The sequence below is a fragment of the Amblyraja radiata genome, chromosome 32 (assembly GCF_010909765.2).
Source record: "Amblyraja radiata isolate CabotCenter1 chromosome 32, sAmbRad1.1.pri, whole genome shotgun sequence".
In the NCBI taxonomy this organism is placed as follows: domain Eukaryota; kingdom Metazoa; phylum Chordata; class Chondrichthyes; order Rajiformes; family Rajidae; genus Amblyraja; species Amblyraja radiata.
Genome location: NC_045987.1, coordinates 4,557,815 through 4,578,120, shown reverse-complemented (window position 1 = coordinate 4,578,120; position 20,306 = coordinate 4,557,815). Strand labels below are relative to the sequence as shown.

Here is a 20,306-nt window from a genome sequence, read left to right as displayed (position 1 = left end):
AGAATCCATGCACTTGTATCCATGTTTTGTTCCATTTGAAACCCATGCAAATATTTGTCTTACACTGAGTTTTTAAGAAGGAACTGCAGATGCTGGAAACTCGAAGGTAGACAAAAGTGCTGGAGAAACTCAGCAGGTGCAGCAGCATCTATGGAGCGAAGGAAATAGGCAACGATTCGGCCCGAAACGTTGCCTATTTCCTTCGCTCCATAGATGCTGCTGCACCCAGCACTTTTATCTACCTTTGTCTTACACTGAGTTCACACAAAGTCTATGTTAAATCTGGCAGCACTGTTCTGAATGTGTAGGAAGGAACTGCAGATGCTGGTTTACACCAAAGATAGACACAAAATGCTGGAGTAACTCAGTGGGTCAGACAGCATCTCTGGAGAAAAGGAATGGGTGGCGTTTCGGCTCAAGATCCTTCTTTAGACTGAGGCATTGTTCTTAAGGTCATCAACTTGGAACAGAGTTTGAAAACTAAAAGAAGCTTTGGATGTTGGAAATCTGAAATAAAAAGAGAAAATGCTGGAAAGACTCAGCGGTCAAGCAGCATCAGTGGAGAGAGAAACAGAAATGATATTTCAAGTGAAAGGCAGGTCCAGGATATTCTGTTTTTATGTGTGCAGAAAGGAATTGCAGATGCTGGTTTACACTGAAGATAGACACAAAGTTCTGGAATAACTCAGCGGGTCAGGCAGCATCTCTGGAGAAAAAGGATGGGTGACGTTTCTGGTCCGGACCTTCTTCAGACAGTTTTTTTAATTTATGAATAACAGATCTCCACCACAGACTACAACTTCAAGGGGACTTTCAGACAGTTGTCTAACCTCCTCCTTTCCCTCCTTGAGACCATGTTGACCAAGTGCAAATGCTTACAATTTTGGGGGCGTTCCACAACCCAGCTCTGAGAAACAATATCATCATCAAACCTTTCAGGTCAATGAAGTTATGAGCCTCTGCTTTACAAAATGTAAAGGACTCTGACAAGAAAAAAAATACTTGCTTCTAAGAATCCGCTGCTCCAGAGAAAAACAAGGATGAAGAATAATGCCCCTGTCCCACTTAGGAAACCTGAACGGAAACCTCTGGAGACTTTGCGCCCCACCCAAGGTTTCCGTGCGGTTCCCGGAGGTTGCAGGTGGTTGCCGGAGGTTGCAGGTGGTTGCCGGAGGTTGCAGGTAGTGGAAGCCTCCGGGAACCTCCGGGAACCGCACGGAAACCTTGGGTGGGGCGCAAAGTCTCCAGAGGTTTCCGTTCAGGTTTCCTAAGTGGGACAGGGGCATTAGCTTTCCATCTTGGATACCACCACCACCTTAAATTAAACCTTGCAGCCGATAACACAATGAGTGAGACCAAAGGAATGCAGCAGAGAAGTGCATCGGTGCAGGTTATCATGGGGAGCTTGGGGAGACCTTTAATTCAGGAGTATCTGGAGAGTTAAGGCAAGTTGAGTTTAGTTGAGTGTCACGTGTGGAAATCTCCGCTGATTTGACAGTCTTTGTCTTGCTGTTCGGTGCATTCTGTATCAGGATATCTGTTATTATAAGTGACTGGTGTGAAATTTAAATATTTGGACTTTGCTTAATTGCCTTGTAAATTGTTTCTCTCAGAAACACTATTTGATGCCAAGCCGCAGGTTGGGTTGAACATGTTCCATTAGACAATGGGAAAAAACCCAGTTTCCTCAAACTGCCAGTCCACTACTGAGCACATCGAGCATCCAAAGAGGCAGGTCCTCTTCTGTGTTACAGTAAATTACAGTGAGGGTATAACCAAGGACCTGGGTACAACCACCGTCATGCCTTGTATAAAACAAGGCTAATAATTAAAAACTGTCAGAAGTAATTGGATATGAAGGCATTATGAAGTTTTGCAAATAAATCAAATGCATACCGAAGGTTTACCATGTAGCAATGTGTGGGTTGTTAGTACATGCATTCGGCCACCACCAGTTTCACCACCTCCATCACCAACCTACCATCACCTATTAGTGTAGATAGTTGAGAGGTAGACTTAACAATGGTAGTTGTGTGTCCTACCTCTCATTTTATTCCTCCTTCCTTTCTTTCGTCCTGTGGATGTGCTGCGCGGCGCCTGCTGCAAGTGCGAGATCTCAATGGGCGTGTTTGTCCGAAAACTCTCCTGGAACCTCTGCATCAATGACTGCACTGTATCTTGAGTCACATCGGCAGCTACAATGCGTCAATTTGATCGTTAAAATGTGAGCACGTTATTACTTTCGAGTCATCATCTGATCATAAAACTGAGCGCGCAAGCGCGCTACGCAAATGGCTAGTGTATTTGAACAAATATTTAGAAAAACAACGTTGCTTTTGTGAAAATGTGCTTGAAAACCAACGTAATTACTCTGGTTTGTTAGCAGTCAGTGCTCCAGATGGCACATCACAATCCGTTTAGAACAAGGGTTCCCAACCCAGGGTACATTTACCCCCCAGAGGGTACATTTGTTGTTACTGGAAATGATAATGTTAAAAACAGTCTTTTAAAATTTCCCCTTTGTTGATTGCTTTATTATGGTAGAAGTGTCAACTCAAATTCTTGAACAAAACAGGGTGTGGATAGAATTATTTTTGAAAAGTTGGCAGGAGATAAACGGGACGAAAAAGACTGTGGCCCCTGGTTCTGGACTCGCCCAACATTGGGAACATTTTTCCTGCTTCTAGCTTGTCCAGTCCTTTTATAATTTTATATGTTTCTATAAGATCCCCCTCATCCTTCTAAACTCCAGTGAATACAAGCCTAGTCTTTTCAATCTTTCCTCATATGACAGTCCCGCCATCCCAGGGATCAATCTTGTGAACCTATGCTGCACTGCCTCAATCACAAGGATGTCCTTCCTCGTATTATTAGACCAAAACTGTACGCAATACTCCAGATGTGGTCTTACCAGAGCCCTATACAACTGCAGAAGAATAAGAGGCATGAGAATGAGATGCACAGAGTCTCTTGCCTAGAGTGGGGGAATCGAGAACCACAGGACGTAGATTTAAGGAGAAGGGGGAAAGATTCTATAGGAATCTGAGGGGTAACTCTTTTGACTCAAAGGGTGGTGGAACGAGCTGCCAGAAGAGGTAGTTGAGGCAGGGACGATCCCAACATTTAAGAAGCAACTATACAGGTACATGGATAAGACAGGTATGGAGGGATATGGACCAAACACAGGCAGATGGGACTAGTGTAGATGGAACATGTTGGTCGGTGTGGGCAAGTTGAGCTGACGGGCCTGTTTCTGCACCGGATGACTCAATGACTCTGCAGTGAAGGGGCTGTAATGACACAATTAGCACCTTTACATCAGTAACTGGGTTGTCAGTATTCATATACTGGCTTGTCATTAAAATTCACTAATTTTCCAACTGGGAAACTCTCATCCATTTTGGATGGAATAGTGGGCAGTGAACAATTCAGATATTAGCCGTCCATTTTGTGTGTAAGCCCTTAGAAATGTAAAACTCATATCGTAAACCTCTCTGCCCACACCACCCCATGTCCCAGCCTTTCAAAGCCAAGGGTGCCACCAACATTTTCAGATATATATTATTAATTTTGTTTTTATTTGGGAAAAGAATGTGCAATTAATCTACAACCTTTTCTTACTTGTTACTTTGACAGTATTCTCTATTTTTTTAAATAATCCCGTAAACGATAAGAAACCAGATGTTATTACTGCACATGATCGCTCTTGGGCCATCTGGATTAGTTATTGAAAACATTTGTAAACAGGTTGTGTAGGGAGGAACTGCAGATGCTGGTTTATACCGAAGATAGACGGAAAATGCTGGAGTAACTCAGCGAGTCAGGCAGCATCTCTGGAAATTGACACAAAATGCTCCAGAGATGCTGCATGACCCGCTGAGTTTCTCCAGCACTTTGAGTCCATTTTTGGAAACAGGTTGCTCACTTGTCTACCTAGACTTGTTGGATTGAAAATAGTCCAGCCATGGTCGAAAACAATCAGCCTCGGAATTGGTCATTCGAAAAGATTCCACCCCAAAGGTGAGAAAAGGGCACTTGATAACCACGTGGAACGATTATTATTCTGTTAACAGAGAACACTGAGGATAAATGTGAATGGATGAATGAATGAATGAATGAATGAATGAATGAATGAATGAATGAATGAATGAATGAATGAACGGATACTTTATTGTCACATGTGACAAGTCAGAGTGAAATCCTTTGCTTGCTTATCCAAGGTATGCAAAGAGTCACCACATAAAAGGCGGTGACAATGTTACAAAGTATCCCGCGCCAGTTCCTCCCATGTCCCCCCATCCACCCACTTCACAGCAGTCCCCCCACGCCCGGTCCTCCTTTGCTCGAAAAGCAGGACTTGTATCTAATTTTACATCAAGTGCAAGAAAAAATTACTTTTAATTACGTCTGTGAATTGTGATGCAGAACATTGCGGTACAAATTTCAGCTGATTTAACAGTCTTGATTTTGCTGTTTGGCCCATTCTGTATCGGGATATTTGTCATCATAACTGACTGTTGTGAAATTAAAAGTTTTGGACTTTGCTTAAATTGCCTTTTTAAATAGTTTTCTGCCTGAAACACCATTTGGTGCCACGTTGCATTTTGTTTCACCAGCAGCAGCTTGGGTTGAAAAATTTCCATTAGTCAATGAAAAAAAAAAATTTCCTCTAAATACCAGTGCACTGATCACATCGAGCATTCGAAAAGCCTGGATTTTTCTTTTTTAGTTATACAGCGGGGAAACAGGCCCTTCGACCCACCGAGTCTGCACCCACCAGCAATCTCAACACTTTAACACTAGAGACAATTTTACATTTATACCAAGCCAATTAACCTACAAACCTGCACGTTTATTGTCACATGTATTGCGGTACAGTGAAAAGCTTTTCGTTTCGGGAGGAACTGCAGATGCTGGTTTCAGCCGAAGATTGAAACAAAATGTTGGAATAACTAAATGGGTCAGGCAGCATCTCTGGAGAAAAGCAATAGGTGACGTTTCGGGTCAAGATTTTTGTTGAGTGCCAACCAGTCAGCGGTAAGATAATACATGATTACAATCGAGCCGTTCACAGTGTACTGACACATGATAAAGGACATAACTTCTTCTTCTTATCGAGTCCACACACAGGATTAGAAGTTGTTCAGCCAGAGCTGAACACACCTCTCGGCATCTGCATACAATGGTGTCTGTCTTGTCGCTTCTTGTGCTTCTTGTGCGTGGTGGTGGAAAGATTGGTGGAAACAGGGCCGCGACGTGAACGCTCTTTCCTTGACCCCAAGGACATAACGTAAATAGTGTTTAGTGCAAGATAAAGTCAGTAAAGTCTGATCCAAGATAGACATTTAAGAAACAGTTAGACTGGTACATGGATGTGACAGTTTCGGAGGGATATGAACCAAACGCGGGCAGGTGGGACTAGTGTAGCTGGGACATGTTGGCCGGTGTGGGCAAGTTGTGTCGAAGGGCCTGTTTCCACACTGTATCACTCGATGACTCGATGACTCTAACTAAACTAAACTAAACCACAATCTCAAACTGATGGATCTACAACTGGCTTTGGGCTTAAGGCCACAAAGTGGTGATTAAAATTCGCTTATGAAGGATGTTCAGAAAATATCTGTGTTATAAATAGGCGGTGATAAGTTCTCCTGTCACCAACACCTGATCAATGTGCAACATGCATGGCCTTAGCAGTCAACATCGCTTTGTCAGCCTTTATTTTCATTTCAAAAATATACTTCGTCCCTAAAACACATATACAAGAAAACACAGATATAACTACCAGGCATGGATTTGTTTGCATTCACAGTGTCAGCAGTCTATACATTCATGTCATCATATTTGCCCTGCTATTAAGTAGATAAATTATGTGTATAAAACATCAAAGGGTGTGAGAAGGAACTGCAGACACTGATTTAAACCAAAGATAGACTCAAAAAGCTAGAGTAACTCAGCAGGACAGGCAGCATCTCTGGAGAGAAGGAATGGGAGATGTTTAGGGCCTTCTTCAGACCCAAAACATCACCCATTCCTTCTCTCCAGAGATGCTGCCTGAATTCTGAAGGTTAATTGGCTTCAGTAAAATTGTAAATTGTTCCTGGTGTGCGTGCGATAGTGTTAGTGTGCGGCGATCTCTGGTCGGCACGGACCCGGTGGGCCAAAGGGCTTGTTTCTGCGCTGTTTCTCTAAACTAAAATAAAAATAGGTTAGTAGCAGGAGAGGGAAACAGTCTGGGCTTTGGGTCAATGGTCGTTCATCAAAACTTTATCTGTGTCTGATGAAGGATTAATACAACTCTATTCTCCTCTCTGGAGATGCTGCCTGACCTGAATATCTCCAGGACTTTAATAAATATATATTTTTACATTAGGAGATAATTGTTAGTAAAAGAAAACACACATTTGAAAAGTACTTTCATACGCTGAAAACTTTCCAAACATAACCCCAGCCAATTAACAGTTTGGAAGTGTGATTCATGTAGAAAATTCCTACGCAGTGCTAGAAATGGTCTGATAATTAATTTTACTGTGCAGGAAGGAACTGCAGATGCTGATTTAAATCGAAGATAGACACAAAATGCTGGAGTAACTCAGCGGGACAGGCAGCATCTCTGGAGAGAAGGAATGGGTGACGTTTCGGGTGAAGAAGGGTCTCGACCCGAAACGTCACCCATTCCTTCTCTCCAGAGATGCTGCCTGTCCCGCTGAGTTACTCCAGCATTTTGTGTCTAACTAATTTTACTGAATTGTTCTTTGGAGGTGCAAATACTGGCCAAGATACTGAGAGAATTCCAGTTTTACTCCTGCAAACTCCAGAGTAGACTCGATGGGCCGAATGGCCTAATTCTGGTTCTACGTCTTCTGGTCTTATTCCGCAAAATGCACCCAACCTATTCTGCAACCACCCAAGCACTGCTTTGAACTAACAATTGAGATTATGTTCCTGAGCCTGATCTCATCATTGCTTGCAAGATAACTGCCTTCAGAAACCACATAAAACAAATAAGAAAACAACTGGGAACTCCAATTGGAAATGAAGTTGATTTGATGTTTGCCACCAAAGCACGCAGTTCTCCTGTATCAACCACCTTAGAATATAGGAATTAAAGCAGGGATGTAATGCTGAGGCTTTACAGGGTGATGGTCAGGCAGCATTTGGAGGATTGTGAGCAGCTTTTGGGCCCCATATCCAAGGAGCGATTTGTTGGCGTTGGAGTTGGTCCAGAGGAGGTTTACAAGAATGTTCCCGGGGATGAGTGGGTTAACGTACGATAAGCGTTTGATGGCCCCCGGTCAGTACTCGCTGGAGTAGAGAAGGATGAAAGGAGGATATCATTGAAACTTACTGAAAAGTGAAAGACCAGGATAGAGTGGATGTGGAGAGGATGTTTTCACTAGTGGGAGAGTGTAGGACTAGAGGACACAGCCTCAGAATAAAAGGATGTAACATTAGAAAGGAGATAAGGAGGAGTTTCTTTATTCATGTGGATTCCGAACTGGCTTGCTGGCTTATTGGACAGAGGCTTGTGGTGGAAGGCCAATATTCAGGTTTTAGTTTTTAGTTTTAGAGAAACTGCGCGGAAATAGGCCCTTCGGCCCACCAAGCCCGCACCGACCAATGATCCCCGCACACTAACACTATCCGACACACACAAGGGACCAAGCCAACATCTTTGGAGTGTGGGAGGAAACCAGAGCTCCCGGAGAAAACCCACGCCTTCACGGGGGGGGACGCACAAACTCCGTACAGACAGCACCTGTAGTCAGGATCGAACCCTGGTCTCTGGCGCTATAAGGCAGAAACTCTACCGCTGCACCACTGTGCGTGAAGAGAGGATTGGATAACGTATAAAATGAGCAAGCACACATTGGAAGATAACTTAATCCAACTAATTCTATTAAAAGGGATTAACTTTCATAATCACTGGTTGTATTAAATCTTCCACAAAAGAACAGGTTTCAAAATTGATTCCAATATCAGGTAGCGATTGTGCATCTTAATGAATATGTAGATAAATGGGCATGAACAATGGATTAGATAAAGGTGTGCTGAGAAGGACTGGTTTAGCAAGAGCTGAGGTAAAGGGCGTTATGATAGGCAGAATGAAAGATCACAAAGGATTAATGAGGTCTCTTAAATATAGCCTGGCCTTAAATGTAGTATTGGTTCCAAGTCAAAAAATTATATAACAGGTCAGATGGGAAGATATTATTTGGGACCAGTCTATAAGGAACTCATGATTATTGAGTTACTGTTGGACACCAACAATGATCACACTGCTTGCCAACATCGGGATAATAGTTTAGTTTCGTTTAGAGATACAGCGCGGAAACAGGCCCTTCAGCCCACCGAGTCCGCACCGACCAGCGATCCCCGCACACGAACACTATCCAGCACCAGGGAGATTTTTTACATTTATACCAAGCCAATTAACCTACAAACCTGTACATCTTCGGAGTGCGGGAGGAAACCGAAGTTCTCGAAGAAAACCCACGCAGGTCACGGGGAAAACGTACAAACTCCGTGCAGACAGCACCCGTAGCCAGGATCTGCGCCACCATGCCACCTGGAATATGGCCCTGAATTTCCAATTTCATGCAGTTTGGCTGAGATAGTCAGTGTCATCAGTTCATAGATTCTAGGAGCAAAATTTGGCCATTCGGCCCATCAAGTCTACTCCGCCATTCAATCATGGCTGATCTATATCTCTCCCTCCTAACCCCATTCTCCTGCCTTCTCCCCATAACCCCCGACACCCGTACTCATCAAGAATCTATCTTTCTCAGCCTTAAAAAGATCCAATGACTCGTCCTCCACAGTCTTCTGTCTGGAGATAGTCCAAAATGAAACTGATGAAATAATCCTGCTCATCACAAACATGTTTTAGCTGGGTCTTTGTTCACATCCTGTCCTCCAATTTTTAATGAGATTATCACCAAATGAACGACAGAACTTGGAAGATCCGTTGGCTGAAAGCATAGGAACTGGAGACTGCAGGCGTTTGCATCTTACTCATGGAAATAAGAGACATCAGACTTGAGCCAAGATTCACATAATACCATTTCACAGCATCCTGTCTGCTTCTTTATTATATCAGTGATTTGGAAATTCTTATTTGAATACATTGAATACTCAAATCACCTTGAATCTTGAATCTTAAGTGGGCTAAATTATCTGAACCATCCTACCAACAACTAGAGAATAGTCCTGAGCTACTATCTTCCTCATTGGAGACCCTCGGACTATCTTTGATCAGACTTTACTGGACTATATCTTGCACTAAAAGTCGTTCACGTTATTCCCATTATCACGTACGTGTGGTGTCTTTCTGCTGACTGGTTAGCATGCGATAAAAGCTTTTCACTGTACCTCGGTACACGTGACAATAATCTAAACACAACTCAACTCAAGTAAAGGAGCTGGGGCGGCACGGTGGCGCAGCGGTAGAGTTGCTGCCTTACAGCACCATAGACCCAGGTTTGATCCTGACTACAGGTGCCGTCTGTACAGAGTTTGTACGTTCTCCCTGTGACCGCGTGGGTTTTCACCAGGTGCTCAGGTTTCCTCCCACATTCCAAAGACGTACAGGTTTGTGGGTTCATTGGCTTCGGTAAAATTGTCCCAAGTGTGTAGGATAGTGCAAGTGTTCGGGATGAATGCTGGTCGGCATGGCCTCGGTGGGCTGAAGGGCCTGTTTTCGCACTGTATATCTAAAGTCCAAAGTCTAAAGAAATGACTAAATACACTGTTGAAGCTTTATTTTATAAACAGAAAACAATGTGAGCAGATGATCTCTTGTGCCCCGACTTATACAGAAGTATCCTAATTTATTCTGATGTTCATCATTCTATTTACTGATGGCACAAGGTCTTAAGGAACAATGTTTTCATCTGGGTGGATGCCTCCCCTCTTCAGGCCCGATCTTTGTTTCTCTTCAAATCGTCTCCAGCAGCTTCTGTTCAAAACAGAGGTCAATCTTTCACATTTGAGTGGAGAGTGGCGCAGCGGTAGAGTTCCTGCCTTACAGCGCCAGAGACCCAGGTTCGATCCTGACTATGGTTGCTGCCTGTACGGAGTTTGTACTGACCGGACCGCGTGGGCTTTCTCCGGGTGCCCCGGTTTCCTCCCACACTCCAACGACGTACAGGGATGTAGGTTAATTGACTTTGGTAAAATTGTAAATTGTCCCTAATGTGTGGAGGATAGTGCTAGTGTGCGGGGATCGCTGGGCGGCGCGGACTCAGTGGGCCAAAGGGCCTGTTTCCATGCTTTTATCTCTAAACTAAAAGAAGCCAGGAAATACCAAGACTACAGAGGATCAGTTCTGAAGAAACGACAAGAGACTCTGTGCATCTACCCAATCTATTCCTCGTATGATTTTGTACACCTCTTTAAAATCACCCCTCAGCCTCCTGCTCTCCAAGCCTGCTCAACCTCTTCCAACGGGTCAAGACTCTTCTGAAGAAGAGTCTCGACCCGAAACGTCACCCATTCCTTCTCTCCTGAGATGCTGCCTGTCCCGCCGAGTTACTCCAGCATTTTTGTATCTATCTTCGGTTTAAACCAGCACCTGCAGTTCCTTCCTACATATCATGCCCAATATGTACAGCAAGGAATGTTATCTTCCTTATATAAGTTATCTTCCTTATATAAAACCTGACTATGGTTGCTTCTTTATATAAAACCTCCTTCTTTCATCTCCGCAACATCGCCAAACTCAGACCCTCTCTCACACCGCCTGCTGCTGAAAGACTCATCCATGCCTTCATCTGCTCCCGACTGCACTACTGCAACTCACTTTTCCTTGGCATCAGCTCCACCTACATCAACCGACTCCAACTGGTCCAGAACGCAGCCGCCCGACTCATCACCCACACCAAATCCTGGCATCACATCACTCCAGTCCTCAAAAAACTTCACTGGCTTCCCGTCTCCCACCGGATCACCTACAAAATCCTGGTCCTCACCTACAAAGCCCTCCACCATCTGGCCCCCCCATATCTCACTGACCTCCTCTCCCCCTACCAACCCTCACGGTCCCTCAGATCCACATCAGCCGGTCTCCTCTCCATCCACAAGTCCAACCTCCGCAGTTTTGGGGACAGAGCCTTCTCCAGGGCAGCTCCCAGGCTCTGGAACTCCCTCCCCCAACTGATCCGCAATTCCGTGTCCCTCACCATCTTCCAGTCCCGCCTCAAGACCCATCTCTTCACCTCTGCCTATCCTTAGCCCCACGTCCCCGTCCCTTTTCATCTGTGCATTAATTGCCTCATACTGTGTTTTGTATTGAATTCTGTCTTTACTTTGTGTACTAGTCATGTCTCTACTATTTATTTCATTCCCCTTACATGTTTTTCCTCTACATGCTCAATTTTTGTAAGGTGTCCTTGAGACTCTTGAAAGGCGCCCATAAATAAAATGTATTATTATTATTATATATATTGCGCTGTCCTCATTAAAACACATTCAAATTTATTGTACTTGTACCTGATACAGCTGATGAATAACAATAGATGCGCAGAGTGTCTTGCCCAGAGTAGGAGAACCGAGGACCCGAGGACATAGGTTCAAGGTGAAGGAAAAAAGATTTAATAGGAATCCGAGGAGTAACTTTTTCACACAAAGGATGGTGGGTGTATGGTATAAGCTGCCAGAGGAAGTAGTTGAGGCTGGGACTATCCCATCAGTTAAAAAACAGTTAAACATGGATAGGACAGGTTTGGAGGGATATGGACCAAGTGCGGGCAGGTGGGACTAGTGTAGCTGGGACATGTTGGCCGGTGTGGCAAGTTGGGCCGGAGGACCTGGTTCCACACTGTATCACTCTATGACTCTATTGTCACACAATTCTCTGCCAACCTGGGCCTGAATCAGAACAACATCAATAAATAAGCCCAACACGTCTTCAATGAAAGACACATTATTTTTCCAGCAATTACTTCAATGCTTGAATGCACACTTCCTAAACACAAGATTGGATTCTGTTAGTTTTCCATTTCAATTTGCCCCAGAACAATGCTGTTAAAACCAACATGATCAAGAGAACAAAACAAAAAGATTCACCGCTGGGCCACAAATGACATTTTCTGATATAAACTAAAAAAAAAATCAATGGAAAAAGAAATCCTAATTTTAATTTATTCCTATCTTCTCATTTTGTTCTGAAATCTTTCAAACAAATCTGATTCCAAAAGGGATGTGGTATCTACTGAGGAATTCCTGCTTCACCTTCCTATCGGTTTGCCATAGGTGATGATAAGGCTGGTCCACATTTGGCTCCCTGTTCTGCAGGTTGAGTTGGGACCCAACGAAAAGGAAGATAAACACAAAATGTTGGAGGAACAGCGGGACAAGTATCATCTCTGGGTAGAAGGAATGGGTGATCTTAGGGTTCTTTCAAATAGCGGAGTCAGGGGATATGGGGAGAAGGCAGGAACGGGGTACTGATTGGGGATGATCAGCCATGATCACATTAAATGGCGGTGCTGGCTTGAAGGGCTGAATGGTCTACTCCAGCACCTATTGTCTATTGAATGGCGGTGCTGGCTCGAAGGGCCGAATGGCCTACTCCTGCACCTATTGTCTATGCTCCACGTGACCTGCGTGGGTTTTCTCCGAGATCTTCGGTTCTCTCCCACACTCCAAAGGTGTACAGGTTTGTAGGTTAATTGGTTTGGTATAAATGCTAAAATTGTCCCTGGTGTGTGTAGGATAGTGTTTGTGTGCGGGGATCACTGGTCTGCACGGACTTGAAGGGCCTGCTTCTGCGCTGTATCTCTAAACTGAACAAAATTAAATCATGACTAGTTTTTGAATTTGTAAAGTACAACTCACTTATGAAGAATTAGCTCAAGAACTACAATGATAATGCTCTCCCTGATCGTATTCGTTTAAAACCAAGATCATTTATCATAATGTTTGCAATCTTCTTTAGGTTACACCTGATCAATAAGGCAAAATTCTGGTGCAGTTTAATTTGTTTTGTTACTCAATAAAATCCGACCTTGAGCAATAAATTACTAACAGCTTTTATTGGGTTTTAAAACAAATTAAAAAGAGCCCTGGTGCTTTCCAAACTGCATCTTGCAGAGTCCTGCTCTTGCGCTGAAGGTTAGTCAATAGTCCTGTTGGCAGGAGATTGACACAAAAGACACAAAAAGTCCCCACCCCACTCTCTGGGCAAAAAACTTGCCCCGTACATCTCCGTTAAACATTCCCCCTCTCGCCTTATAGCCACGTCCTGTAGCATTGGATATTTCCATGCTGGGAAAACGCTTTTGTCCACCCTATCTATGCCTCCCATATTTCTACAAGGCCTCCTCTCAACCTCTGATATTCCAGAGAAAACAATCCAAGTGGGACATGTGTCTGGGTGAATTAAATGGGCCTAGGTCCATAAAGTTTCTGGGCACGCCGACCACCTCTGCCAGCCGGCAAGGAGGAGCTGGCTCCGTGTGTGGAAGCCACCTTCAGATGCTGCCAATAAGACTGAAGGTGCTGGAGTAAACTCAGCGGGACAGCCAGCATCTCTCTGAAGGAGAGATTCGATCAGAAACGTCACCCATTCATTCTCTCTAGAGATGTCGCCTGCCCCACTGAGTTACTCCAGCGTTTCCTGTCTGTCTTCAGATTAAACCTGTAAGTGTTTGCAGATCAGCACTGTGTTGCTGATGTCGTGATCATTGTATATAAAACACACATCTCTATCGGACTTGGGTTGGGCCACATTTGGAGTGTGGCGTGCAGTACTGGTCGCCTCACGACAGGAGAGATGTGGACGCTTTGGAGGAAAGGAGGGTTACCGGAACGCTGCCTGAATGAGAGGTTTTCAGCTGCATGAAGAGGTTGGAGAGACTTGGATTGTTTTGCATATCTTTCACTCATTTGTTCTAATATCTCTTTATATCACCGTCTATATCTCTCGAATCCCTTTCCCCTGACTCTCAGTCTAAAGAAGGATTTCGCCCTGAAACGTCACCTATTCCTTTTCTCCAGAGGTGCAGTCTGACACGCTGAGTCACTCCAGCTATTTGTGTCAATCTATGCTTTAGTTTAGCTTATCACCAAGTGTACTGAGGTACAGCGAAAAGCTTTTGTTGCGTGCTAACCAGTCAGCGGAAAGACAATACATGATTACAATCGAGCCACCCACAGTGTACAGGTACATGATAAATGGAATAACGTGTGTGCATGTGTGTCTGTGTAGGATAGTGTTAGTGCACGGGATTGCTGAACGGTGTGGACACAGTGGGCCGAAGGGCCTGTTTCTACGCTGTATCTCTAAACTAAAACTAAGCTAAGCAGGAGTAACCTGAGAAAGAGTCGACCACTAAAATCCAATGAGCTCTGTGGGATCAGTTCCAATATCTCGATCCTGACTACGGGTGCTGTCTGTACGGAGTTTGTAAGTTCTCCCCGTGACCGCGAGGGTTTTTTCCAAGATCTTCGGTTTCTTCCCACGCTCCAAAATCATACAGGTATGTGGGTTAATTGGTTTTGGGTTTGTACACTTGGTATAAGTGTAAATTGTCCCTTGTGTGTGTAGGCTTGTGTTAATGTGCGGGGATCGCTGGTCGGTGCGGACTCGGTGGGCCGATGGGCCTATTTCCAGGTTGTATCTGTGAACTAAACTAAATCTGATGTAGCAAAATCTCAGCCGACTCGTGGAAGTATTCCCACAGTCAGCGACCGAGGGAAAAGCAGAGTTTTCAGCTAATACTTTAAACATTTTAATCAGCGCTCATTAAAACATTTAAACATCTGCATACAATTAGGTAAAATACCAAATATTGAAATTTAAAATCCATTATATTATATTGGATCATCTGAGCATGCAAAATCTGGCATTCTGGAAAACCATAGACTCTTCCAAATAATAGTACATTAGAAACACTTCCACGTCACGCACGCCAGACAATATTATCAAGGTACACAAAAAAGCTGGAGAAACTCAGCGGGTGCAGCAGCATCTATGGAGCGAAGGAAATAGGCAACGTTTCGGGCCGAAACCCTTCTTCAGACTGAGTTTCTCCAGATTTTTTGTGTACCTTCGATTTTCCAGCATCTGCAGTTCCTTCTTAAACAAATATTATCAAGGTATTTTACACAATATAGATGTTGTTTAAGATGTTGATCACATTTCAAGTATAGACACAAAATGCTGGAGTAACTCAGCGGGACAGGAAGCATCCCCGAATGGAAGGAATGGGTGACGTTTTGGTTCACAAAACAACCCAAAATATCACCCATAATCACCCTTTTATTTGGAGATGCTGCCTGTCCTGCTGAGTTACTCCAGCAATTTGTGTTTATCTTCAGTGTAAAGCAGCATCTGCAGTTCCATCCTACACATTTCAAGTATTGTGTTCAGTTTTGGTTGCCACCCTCTAGGAAGGATGCTGTTTAGCTGGAAAGAGTGCAGAGAAGATATGAGGATGTTGCCAGCACTTGAGGGCCTAAGCTATATGGAGTGGTTGTGCGGGCTAGTTCTTTACTCCTTGGAGTGCAGGAGGATGAGGTCAGATCTTATTGTGGTGTATAAGATCATGAAGGGGATAGATGAAGAGAATGCAGCACCAGCACCACCTGACAGCACCAGGGACACAGGTTCGATCCTGACTACGGCTGCTGTCTGTATGGAGTTTGTACGCTCTCCCCGTGACTTGCGTGGGTTTTCTCCGGGAGCTCCCACATTCCAAAGACATACAGGCTTGTAGGTTAATTGGGTTGGTATAGTTATTATTGTAAATTGTGTGCGGAGGATAGCGTTAGTGTGCGGAGATCGCTGGTCAGCGCGCAATCAGTGGGCCGAAGGGCCTGTTTCCGCGCTGTATCTCTAAACGAAGAACAAATGATTTGGGGACCACTTTGTGTGGGGTCTTGTACACTTGCAACTGAAGTTAGTTTGTCGCATTCCTGGATGGCTTCAAAAGTTTCACCCATATCCAGCACTTTTATTTGTTTTATATAGTTAGTCAATATTTTAGCTTAATTTGATTGATTCTTGGACAAGTTAGCAACTTGCATTGAGAGAATAATCCTGAATAAAATGAGCTATCACTTGGCAGTGAATTAATGATGCAGCATTCATTTATCAGAAGGCAAGTTGGGTTTCGCTAACTTTATTAAGTCGCTTGCTGAGGTCATGGAGAGGGCAGATAAAGATTATGAGCTTGATGTATATTTTCCTGCAGATATTCCCCAAAATACCAGTGTAGGATTACTTATGCGTGATTACATTTTGGTTCAGATCCAGTCTTGGGTAGCGCAATCTCTTAAGTAATATCAGCAACAGACAGGACTAATCACGTTGTCCATCAGCCAGCCAGATCGGGGCAAATATCGTGAGTGGAAAAGCTAAAGCAGTGAATGTATCAGAACTCTGAAATTAAAATATAATGGGGCGGTCAGAACTGCGCGCAATACTCCAAATGTGGCCAAAACCAGAGTCCAATAGAGACTGCAAAAAGGGTCGTGTATTTGACATACAATGCTCGCACTGTGCTGATCTGCAAACACTAGCGGATTTAATTATTCTTATTCTTAATTATTCTTGCTATTGAGGGAGTGCAGCGTAGGCTCACCAGCTTAGTTCCTGGGATGGTGGGACTGACATATGATGAAGAATGGATCAACTGGGCTTACATTTACTGGAATTTAGAAGGATGAGAGGTTATCTTATAGAAACATGTAAAATTCTTACGGGATTGGACAGGCTAGATGCAGGAAAAAATGTTCCCGGTGTTGGGGGAGTCCAGAACCAGGGGTCACAGTTTAAGAATAAGGGGTAAACCAGCATCTGTAGTTCTTTCCTACACAAGACAGTCCTACCTGGTTTTGCACAGGCTGAATCGCAGTGCTAATTTGTTTTCACTGGAATTGTATTAGGAACATTATTTTCTGTTGGAACAGCATCAATCTTATCGGTTCGCTGAGAAATTCTTTACAAAAGAAGAATGTCAAAGTGAAGGACAAAAAGTCATCAATTTTGAGCTTTACGGCAGCTATCATTTATATCTTTGCAGAAGCCAGCTCAATCAGAATATCTCTGTGCTACCACAAATCTGCAACGGTTGATCAAGTATAGGTACGGGTCCACCATCGATTTTCCGGCATCCTCGCTTCCAGAGCCTTGCCGGGTTATCAGTTTTGCCGAACCAACAGAGGTCACGGCGTTGGGGGGGGGGGGGTGTTGATGTACCGGCCCGCAAAGATAGCCGCGGAAGTCGGCCGTGGGAAAGGGATCTGCCAGCTCCGGGTGGGTCGCAGTTCCACAGCCCCGGCTGCAGGGGGGGCAAATTCAGTTCAGTCGAGTTTAGTTTATCGTCACGTGTAGCGAGGTACAGTGAAAAGCGTTCTGTTTTCATTGCTTGTTATCCAGTCAGCTAAAGACAATGCATGATTACAATCGAGCCATTCACTGTGCACCCGCCGGCCGGCAAAGAAGTCCCGATGAGGTCGAGATCGGCCGCCTCACCGGGTCTAGACATGTTCGTGGAGGGGGGAATGGGGGGCTTTTTGTCCGTATCAAAGGGGTGGCTAGACTACCAGTTGCTAGAACAACAGTTCCATGAAAAAACCGTGTGCTTGCTCAATGACGTGTTCTCCCATCTCCACCTCAGCTGCCGTGAATCGGATGCATGTCTAGTCAGCTTTCGCAGTTGGGCCACGTGAAACTATGTCCTAGGAGATTATACACGTATCAGTGCACAGAATAAATATAGTTTTGTTTTTAATTAAATGTTTGCCTGGACCATCTGTTCAGCTGGCCCCGTTTCACTCATCTGTTTAACTATAACAGATGTGAACGTACAAACTCCGTGCGGGCATGCGCCCGTAGTCAGGATCGAACCAGGGTCTCTGGTGCTGTAAGGCAGCAGCTCTAACGCTGCGCCACTGTGCCGCACAAATAAAAACATCAAACTGAAGATCACTGTGAGGTTTTAGCCCGAGTGGACTATTTCATCACAATCACAATCACACTTTATTAGCCAAGTATGTTTTGCAACATACGAGGAATTTCATTTGGCAAGTCAGTCATACAAATAAAAAGCAACAGAACACACAAAAACACATTTTGACATAAACATCCACCACAGTGACTCCTCCACATTCCTCACTGCGATGGAAGGCGAAAAAAAAGTTCAATCTCTTCCCTTTGCTCTCCCGCGGTCGGGGACCTCGAGCCCTCCTATGATGGGACGATCTTGACTCCCATAGTCGGTGGCGTTTTGGGCCCCCCTCGTGCTCCTGCATCGGGGGGGATGTCAGCTCCCCCACACCGGGCAAATCGGGGCTGGTCAAGCCTCTACGTTCATCGGATCTCCCGACTAGCCTCTCCCGAGACTGCGAGCTCTTGATGGTAAGACCGCAGGCAAGGGATCGGCTCTGATGTTAAGTCCCCGTCCCGCGATGGGGCCCAAGGTCAGTCCGAGGAGGCCTCCAGCTCGATGGACGATAGGCCGCAGAGCGACCGGAGATGCAACCCAGAAACATCGCGTCTCCGGCAAGGTATGAAACTGAAAAAAAACATTCCCCCCCCCCCCCCCCCCCCCCCACACATAAAACAAACCGGAGAACATTTACACAAACTTATAAAACGCACTAAACATTTTTTTTAAAAGAGGAAAAAACAAACAGACTGTTGGCGGGGCTGCCAATCGTTCGGCGCCCCTGAACACATTGCAGTAGGGGACTGTTTTGGTCATTGGAAGCATGTTTACAGACACCTCGCTTGTACATGTAATCCCATGCATTGAGATGCTCAGTGTGCTGGTTGTATGTGGCTGCCTCAAGCTGTGCATTTTTGACACTGTGTTATAGGAGCGATGTTGTCAAGCTGGGATGGGTGCAGAGGGCAGAGAAAATTTACGAGGATGTTGCCAGGACTCGAGGACCTGAGCTGTAGGGAGAGGGTGGAACCAAAATGCCGGTGTAACTCAGCGGGGCTTTTCGGGTCGAGGTCTGAAGAAGGGTGTCGACCTGAAACCTCGCCCATTCCTTCCATCCGGAGACGCTGCCTGTCCCGCTGAGTTACTCCAGCATTTTGTGTGCTACTATTTCTGTTCTGTAAATAAGGACATTAATTTGGGAAGAAAAATAAATCACAACCCGCTAGGGCCTAATGCAAAGTAGTTCATCACTGAAGTTCGATATCTTGCTCTGTACAGGCAAGCACAGGAAAAATTAAACGGTTGTTTTATATGACATTAGAGCCAGGAGACTCTAACTAATCATTTGTAATTGAGATCCCAATGGGAAGACTGCTTCCAAATGGCTACAAAGCTCAATTCTTTATGCCACACATTAAGCTGGAAGGAAAGGGACCAGGAACCTTTCCCTACTGCAACATGTTCAATGTTCAAATAGTCTACTCGAGCTAAGAGCAAAAGTCTTAAAGTCTGTCTCTTCCCTCCTTGTTCTCCCTCTGCGCTGAGGCGATCCAGGCTTCCGATGTTGTGACCCCGCCGGGTGATGGTAAGTAAGTCAGTCCCGCGGCTGATTCCGAGCTCCGTGAACGGGAGGTAGAGGCAGGAAGCCACACGGTGGAGCACTGGTATACATTAGAGCTGGCTTGTATTGCTGGAGGCTGGCTTTCACCTTTCACTGGGAGATTCATAAAACCTTTTCTCTGGTTTGGGGAGAACCCACGAGTCATTAATGTGACTGGGCCAACCAAAGGTACGATGGATTTGGACCGGGCAAGAGGATAATTGTGGAATTCTTTGCCACAGAAGGCTTTGGAGGCCAAGTCAATGGATATTTTTAAAGTGGAGTTTGACTCCGCGTCCCGGGTGGTCGAAGCTAAACTAAACTAAACTAAACATGCCAGTATTTGAACTAAACATGCCAGTATTTGAACTAAACATGCCAGTATTTTCTCAGGCTATCGAATTTAGTCTCTCTTTTTTTGCTCCTTTCGGATCTGACTGTGTTCTCTCTGGCATAATAGGTTCATAAGTTCTAGGAGCAGATTTAGGCCTTTCGGCCCATCCAGTCTACCATTCAACCATGGCTGATCTATCTTTCCCTCTCAACCCCATTCTCCTGCCTTCTTCCCATAACCACTGACACGCATACTAATAAAGAACAATACATGATTACAATCGAGCCATTTGCAGTGGACTAATCAAGAATTTATCAATCTCCACCTTAAAAATATCCATTGACTTGGCCTCCGCAGCCTCCACAGATTTACCACCCTCTCACCAAAGCAATTCCTCCTCATCTTCTTTCTAAAGCTACATCCTTTTATTCTGCGGCTATGGCCTCTAGTCCTAGACTCTCCCACCAGTGTAAACATC

At 44.7% G+C, this 20,306-nt stretch overlaps 1 protein-coding gene across 6 annotated transcripts in view; it reads right to left on the bottom strand.

Annotated features, from left to right (window-relative positions):
- The window catches only part of astn2 (astrotactin 2), an 823,694-nt gene that overhangs the window by 618,085 nt on the left and 185,303 nt on the right, over positions 1-20,306 (bottom strand). For 3 of the 6 annotated variants that reach the window (XM_033048879.1, XM_033048880.1, XM_033048881.1), the window contains exon 3: positions 2,043-2,195. The exons of the other annotated variants lie outside the window; for them this stretch is intronic. In XM_033048879.1, the coding sequence (XP_032904770.1) occupies positions 2,043-2,195 (153 nt within the window). The remainder of the gene's footprint in view (positions 1-2,042; positions 2,196-20,306) is intronic. 6 annotated transcript variants of the gene reach the window in all.